The sequence below is a fragment of the Babylonia areolata genome, chromosome 21 (genome assembly GCF_041734735.1).
Source record: "Babylonia areolata isolate BAREFJ2019XMU chromosome 21, ASM4173473v1, whole genome shotgun sequence".
Classification (NCBI taxonomy): Eukaryota; Metazoa; Mollusca; class Gastropoda; order Neogastropoda; family Buccinidae; genus Babylonia; species Babylonia areolata.
Window position 1 is genome coordinate 27,411,182 of NC_134896.1, and position 8,386 is coordinate 27,419,567.

An 8,386-nucleotide genomic window follows, 5' to 3' on the forward strand; every position below is an offset into this window, starting at 1 on the left:
GATGTGGCAAACAGACAAATCTGTATACAAATTTTAAAAACTGTTTTTCATCATGCTTGTCATGAAAATTGGACATGAATTTATCAAATCAGATTCTGGACCAAAATGTGCTTTATTTGAGTGAGTTCACACGAATCATATTTTGAAGAGATAAATGACTGCATAGGTATTCATTTGTTTTGATTGTTTCAAATAAAATATGTCATTTTTTCAAATTCCAGGACCAAGCTCTATTATTTATTGAAGAGCTACAAGACAAGAAGAAAGATGACCATTTTCCCTTAGTCTGCAGAATATGTACTAGCGGCAAGGTGTTTACAGCAGCGGCTTCGCTGGTAAACCATTATCGATCACATGCTGGTAAGTTGCCATTGATGTTACCCTGTTGCCCCTGCCAGTAATTGTCTGTCTGGAATCTGAGTGGTGCTCGTTCATGTCCCTGTGTGCATTCTTGTCTTGATTACAAACTATTACATTAAGTCACTTTCACAATGACATTAGATAAGCAATCCACCTTCCTGACTATATTCAGATGGTTCAGAGAAGAAAATTGACCTGAATCAAAACCTTGAGTGTATCTTACCTTTGCTGCACTGAAAAAATGTCTTTGTACACAGACGAATCAACCAGTGCACACCCACATATTTTAGTGCAGTGAGGTGAATTGAATGAAAGAAAAATGTTTTCTTTTTCTTTTTTCTTGTTTTTTAATACACTGAGGGAAAGGTACACACACACACACACACACACACACACACACACACACACACACACACACACACACACACACATGGAGTCATACACCTATAGTCACTCATTCAGTATTATACACTCAAAAGTGGCTCAGTTTCAAGGAGGCGTCGTTGTACACACTGATCCATATACAACTTGCTGATACCCATGCTTAGAGCCAATGCATTCTTCAGGCCTTGAGAGAATCCCAATTGCTAGATGAATTAAAGAGATGGACAGTTAACTCGGGAAAGAACCCCCACACCATAACATAAATGAATAAAATGGGCCCCTTTCAGCTAATTTTGGCACACACACATAACAAACGTAAGCACATAAAACCCTAAGAAACCGCCCTGCACAAATTTGTTCACGGCACTGTCTGACAGCACACATTTCCAGGCCCTTCTCTCCAGTCACACACATACAGACACAAGCATGCATGCACATGCACACATACTCATGCGCACACACAAACATGCAAACTGGCTTTCTCTCTCTCTCTCTCTCTCTCTCTCTCTCTCTCACACACACACACACACACACACACACACACACACACACTCACTCACTCACTCACATTCATACATTTTATGCACCTCTCAGGATATTGGAACGTATATATTATATATATATATATATATATATATATATATATATCTTTGTATATATGTGTGTGGGGTTGGGGGTGGGAGATATGGGCGTGTGTGTGTGTGCTTGTACAAGTAAGTGTTCATCTGTGTGTGTGAGTGTGTGTGTGTGCGTGTGCGTGTGTGTGTGTGTGTGTGTGTGTGTGTGTGTGTGTGTGTGTGCCGTGGAAGCTGCGATACATAGACTAGAAACTCCGAGTGTGTGGAGGAGGGGGTAGAGGAGGTGCAGGGAAATTTGTGGTGTGTGTGTGTGTGTGTGTGTGTGTGTGTGTGTGTGTTGGAGCTCATGTACGTTTATATGTATTTGACTGTGCTTTCATATCTATGAAACTGCGTTTTGGGGGCATATCTGTTATGCATGTGTGGGTGTATGTGTGAATGTGTGTCTTCATGTTTTATATTTATTTGCTTATCTATCATCATTGTTGTCTTATTTATTTAATTATTATTATTATTATTTTATCATTATTTTCATTACTACTATCTTTTTTCTTTTTTTTTCATCATAATTATTATTTATGTATGTACGCTTATATATATATATATATATATATATATATATATAGAGAGAGAGAGAGAGAGAGAGAGAGAGAGAGAGATTTTTTTTGATTTTTTTTTTCTCAAGGCCTGACTAAGCGCGTTGGGTTACGCTGCTGGTCAGGCATCTGCTTGGCAGATGTGGTGTAGCGTATATGGATTTGTCCGAACGCAGTGACGCCTCCTTGAGCTACTGATACTGATACTCAGACAAATAGGACCTCACTTCATGAACATGCACATGTACGTACACACACAAACATGCACACACACTCATTCACATACATTACATAAATCCCACAAAGCCACATAATGAATAATTGTCACAATTGGTGAAACAGATCACTTTGATTAAGTTTGTTTTCAAAATGTATGTTTACATTGGTAGCTGTTACCTTGCTACAAAATATGAAATAAATGCCTGCTGCCTGTTTCTGTTTTCAGGAATAAAGCAGTTCCGATGTGATGTGTGCAATCTGGAATATACAAGAAAGCATTCTCTAAAATACCACATGATGATTCACCTGGGAAAGTATATGTATACTTGCAAACACTGCAAACGTGAATTCCGACACAAAAGCCACTTCAAAGTAAGTTACTCGTTTGTGTTTGCAGGGAAATTCAGTGTTGCCTCTGGTTTGGGCTTTTAGAGTTCAATGAGTTCCTTTCTTTCTGTTTTTGATAACACTTTGACAATTTGCAAAAGTACATACGTAAGAAGAGGAGAAAAAGAGAGAAAAAAATTATGAAAAATTAGATGAGTCATGTACTTGTTCTTGGTATTTAAGTGTTTATTGATTAAGAAGATGACAACATAGCCATCTAAGTGATTGCTTAAGTTACATTTGTGGCTGGTATTGATTTTCAGGCAAGGGAGGCACAGTAACATATTTGATCACCCTTGTTCAGTTACTTGTGTGTGTTTGTCTGGTAAATTTCAGGTGTTTTTTTTAACAATATGCAAGTGATTGAGTATCCAGGTGGACAGTACACAATGATGAAGGCTTTCATGCTTTGGGTGGAGGTAACCAAATGGACAAAGCGTGGGTTTTGATTTTGCCAGTGTTCCTTAAGGACTGGGTGCTTTTTTTAAAAAAAATATGAAAAGCTGGGAATTAGGGTTATTTTCATTGAACTTGAAGAGTCAAGCATTTCCTGTTTCATCATTACTCTATTAGTCTGTGCAGAAAACTGCTACTGTTTGATAATCACGCTGCAGGTAAACCAATATGGAGGCAAGCAGGTGAACACAGAACTGAGATAAGACTTGTTTCATGGAAATAAACTTTGAAGCATAGTGGAGCTTCAGTTCAGAATTTTTTTTCTAGAAACTTGCAACAAAGTGGTTCTGGTGTCTGTCTGCAGTAAACTTTATCAAATTCATTTTCTCTTTGATTACTTTTTCAGCACCGAATTTGGATGAAATGTTGTTTTAAAAAAAAACTATTTACACACAATACCAGTTATAGGGGTGGAAGTCTTGCACATTAAGCTTATTTCCAGATTGTGAACTTTTTATTTCGTTAAGCTTCCAGATCTGCAAGATTGGTCATTCACAATTCAGTGCCAGAATGTTTGGTTAAAATGCTGGTGTCACTCACAGACCCCTGTGCCTGAGCATTGCTCTAGCTTCACATTTGCCTCATTAAAACTTTGTTCATGTTCCTATGTGATCATGATCCACAAAAAGAAAATCTATGGTTTTTCCGGATATGTCCATTTACGATTTGGGGGAAAAACAGTATATTTTCTGTATTTATTCCGCATAAGTATGGCATTGAAGCCTGCTGAGGCTGTAAAGTTCCCATGGTTGAATAGGTTAATTAAGAGAGCGTGCCATTCTGTTTCTTGTCTGCATTGAAGATAAGTTCTGGACAGACCACACAGAATGATACTTACTATAGCATCAACAGTTTTATTGCATACCAATGTATCATACTTTCATAGAAGGTACTGAATTGACAAGAATCAGTACGATTAATATCCGTGTCAAAGACACAGTTTACTTCTTCGTCCGCAATCTTGACTGAAAAGTATCTTAGTAAAGCCATGGAATTAGATGAGTGGGTTTAAAGTTTAACAGTTAAGAATTTATAACTGAGTTGTTTTGATATTGGTGGAATGCTGTTCCACTTTGGATAAGACTGCCAATATGTATCATGACGTTTCAACAGATTACAAAAATGTGTTTTTGATGATAAGTATTTAAAATTTTTAAATATAATTTGAATCACCATATGCAGCCTACACATTTTGTAGTTGCAGTAAATCAGTTATTAGCCTCTTCAGTGCTGCGTGACGTATAAGTATGTCTGCAAAAATGCTTCACTCTTTGCCCCATGATGTATGTGTGTGTGTGTGTGTGTGTTCAGGATTTTTCACAGATCGATCTATCTGAAGTTGATGTGTCCCAGTAACTGGTTGTTTGGTTGTTGTTTTTTATTGATTGCTGCACAAGCATTTGGAGTTTCTGTCAATTATCAAAGTTGAAAAGCTATGAAGACAGGGCAACTCTGAAAACTAACTTTGATCTTTTTTTTTTTCTTTTTGTATAGATTTTTTTAGAAGCTGTGGGGTTTGAGTAGTAGGATAACAGTTCAAATTAAAACTGCACAAATGTAAACAATCCTTTATCTGTTCATTGCAGGAACATCTGCGGCAACATTCCGGGGAAACCCCCTTCCACTGCGAGTACTGCCGGGGTATTGGATTCAAAACTCGAAACACGTACAAACGCCATATGAAAACATATCATGGTTACATCCTCACGAAGGACACTATGCTTAAAATGAGTGATGAGGAGTTTGCAAAAGTTAGAACCAAAAAATACAAGAAATCAAGCCAGAGGCAGCATGATGAGAAGTCGCCGACATCTTCAGGGTCTACAGCACCAGAGCCCATTCAGCCTGTCAGTACAGCCTCTGCCCCTCCTCTTACCCCTGCATCAGGTCCTTTACCACCTGTGGGGACCATTCTCTCTGGATTTAGTCCCTTGTCCTCCCAAGCTCCCTTGGGCATCCTGCCTGCCATGGGGGCTATTGAAGCACGAGCACCAGTTGGTGTTCTGGGGCCAAATACGGTCTGCCATGCAATTGTGTACCCGACTTACACCAGTTCTGTTCAAGCACCCATCAGTTTCATGCCACAGGTCACATTTGCCATGGGACAACCTAGCATTGAGGGGGGTCAGCCCAACATTGGTATGGGTCAACCTGGCATCGGGGTAGGACAACCTGGCAATGGAGTTGGGCAAACGTAACCCAGAAGTGCTCACTGTGGTTTGCGCCACGTGTTTTGTCTTAATTTATTTGTTTGTTTTTTTCCCCACCCAGTGCAGCCTCCTCTGTGTTCTTCTTTTATGTGTAATGTTGGGACCCATGTGATTGTGTGTGTTGTGTTGGGCCTTCTTTGTGGCTATGTCTGTAAGACTACAAATTGATGTATAACTGTTGTACCTGTGTGTGTGTGTGTGTGTGTGTGTGTGTGTGTGTGTGTGTGTGTAAGGTGGAGTAGGGAAATGTATGTGTGCATGTATATGTGTGGGTGGAAGCACATTGTATAGTTTGTTATTTTTGTGTACATTTGTATGATTGGCATCAAACCACTAAAATGATAATTCATATGAGTTGTTGTTGTGTGGGGAGGAGTGCTTGCAGGTATGTTTGCCTATGCAGGCTTTGTGTGAACATGAATGCTTGGGTTTATGTGTGTGTGTGTGCAGATTGTGTGTGCGCATGAAAGTGTGTATTATCAAGATGGCTGACAGGTTATTCAAGTTTTCAGGACTGTCCAATCATATTCTACGTGATTGTACAAGGAAATGTAATGTAAATACACTCATGAACATTCTGCTTTGAATCATAGGAATAAATCAGATGTAAAATAACTGAGAAGAGATTGTTTTCGGGTGATGTGCAGAGAAAAAACTGTCACTATCTTAACCTTTAATTCTAATTCTCATAAAAAGCTCTCTCTTTCTCTCTCTTTCTCCATCTCTCTCTGTCTCTCTCTTTCACACGCGCACACACAAGCACACGCACACACACACCCACAGTGAAGCACACATATACAGTGATGTACACACACACAGTGAAGCACACACACAGTAAAGCACACACACACACACAGAGTGAAGCGCACACACACACAGTGAAACACACAGTGAAGCACACACACAGTGAAGGACACATACACACAGAGTGAAGCACACACACACACACAGAAGCACACAAATACAGTGAAGCACACACGCAGTGAAGCACAAACACATGCAGTGAAGCACACACACACACACACACAGAGTGAAGCACACAAACACATACAGTCGAACACGCACAAATACAGTGAAGCACACACACATATACAGTGAAGCACACACATACAGTGAATATACAGTGAAGCAAACACTCATACAGTGAAGCACACACACGCAGTGAAGCACACACACACAGTGTAGCACATATTCAGTGAAGCACACACACACACAGTGAAACATACACATTCAGTGAAGCACACACACAGTCAAGCACACACACACACATACACTGAAGCACACACACATACACTGAAGCACACACACACAGTCAAGCACACAAACACATACAGTCGAGCACATACACATACAGTGAAGCACACACACAGTGAAGCACACACACATACAGTGAAGCACACACACATACAGTGAAGCACACACATACAATGAAACACACACACACACACGCATTGAAGCACACACACACAGTGATGCACAAACACACAGTGTTAGCACACATTCAGTGAAGCACACACGCATACAGTAAAGTACACACATACAGTGAAGCACGCACACAGTGAAGCACACACACATACAGTGAAGCACACACACAGTGAAGCACACACACATACAGTGAAGCACACACACACAGTGAAGCACACACACACACACAGTGATACACACACAGTGAAGCACACACACACAGTGATGCACACACACAGTCAAGCACACACATATTCAGTGAAGTACGCACAGTCAAGCGCACAGACAGACAAACACATACACACACACAGTCAAGCACACACACACACACACACACACACACACACACACACACACACACACACACACACACACACAGCACACAGAGTCAAGCACACATACATAAAGTCAAGCACACACACATAATGTGAAGCACACACAGACATTCACACTCACATACACACACAGAGTAAAGCACACACACACATACAGTGAAGCACACACATACAGTGAAGGACACACACACAGTGAAGCACACACACACACACACACACACACACACACACACACACACACACACACACACACACACACACACACAGTGACGGACACACACATACAGTGAAACAGACATCACGAGTGGTGCGCGCGCGCACACACTCACACACACACACGCACGCACGCACACAGTGAAGCACACACCACGAGTGACGCACACACACAGTGAAGCACACACACACAGTAAAGCACACACAAATACACACAGTGAAGCACACACACACAGTGAAGCAAACATACATTCAGTGAAGCACACACATACAGTGAAGCACACACACAGTGAAGTACACACACACACACAAAGAGTGAAGCACACACACATACAGTGAAGCACACACACACACAGAGTGAAGCACACACACACGCACACAGTGAAGCACACACAATGAAGCACACACACAGTGAAGCACAAACACACACAGAGTGAAGTACGCACACACACTGTGAAGCACACACACATTGAAACACACACACACACACACACGCGCAGTGAAGCATACACACAGTGAAGCACACACATACAGTGAAGCAAACACACAAACACACACACATACACACACTCACTCACTCACTCACTCACACACTGACACGCACGCACACACACTTACACACACACACACACACACACACACACACACACACACACACACACACACAGTGACGCACACACACATACAGTGAAGCACACGCACAGAGTGAAGCACATACACACACATACAGTGAAGCACACACTCATTGAAGCACACATACACACATACAGTGAAGCTCACACACAGTGAAGCACACACACACACAAACTCACACAGTGAAGCACACACACACGGTGAAGCACACTCATACACACGGTGAAGCACACACATACATACATTGAAGCACACACACAGTGAAGCGCACACACACACACACAACCTCACACAGTGAAGCACACACACACACGGTGAAGCACACACACACACACGGTGAAGCACACACATACACACAGTGAAGCACACACACACACAGTGAAGCACACACACAGTCATGCTCACAGTGAAGCACACACACACAGTTTCAGTTTCAGTAGCTCAAGGAGGCGTCACTGCGTTCGGACAAATCCATATACGCTACACCACATCTGCCAAGCAGATGCCTGACCAACAGCATATCCCTACGCGCTTAGTCAGGCCTTGAGAAA

The 8,386-nt window shown here is 41.5% G+C and overlaps 1 protein-coding gene across 1 annotated transcript; it reads left to right on the forward strand.

Annotated features, from left to right (window-relative positions):
* The first annotated feature begins 225 nt into the window (after positions 1-225).
* Positions 226-5,373, forward strand: LOC143296743 (uncharacterized). Its single transcript, XM_076608809.1, has 3 exons — positions 226-360; positions 2,364-2,509; positions 4,567-5,373. Exons 2-3 carry the CDS (start codon positions 2,432-2,434, stop codon positions 5,176-5,178), a joined length of 690 nt encoding a protein of 229 aa, XP_076464924.1. The 5' UTR covers positions 226-360; positions 2,364-2,431; the 3' UTR covers positions 5,179-5,373.
* The last annotated feature ends 3,013 nt before the right edge of the window (positions 5,374-8,386 follow it).

Bases quoted from the DNA above. Each gene is read 5' to 3' on its own strand.
- LOC143296743 (XM_076608809.1), top strand. From the start codon at position 2,432: ATGATGATTCACCTGGGAAAGTATATGTATACTTGCAAACACTGCAAA. The intron at 2,510-4,566 runs GTAAGTTACTCG...TGTTCATTGCAG, and splicing joins GACACAAAAGCCACTTCAAA to GAACATCTGCGGCAACATTC.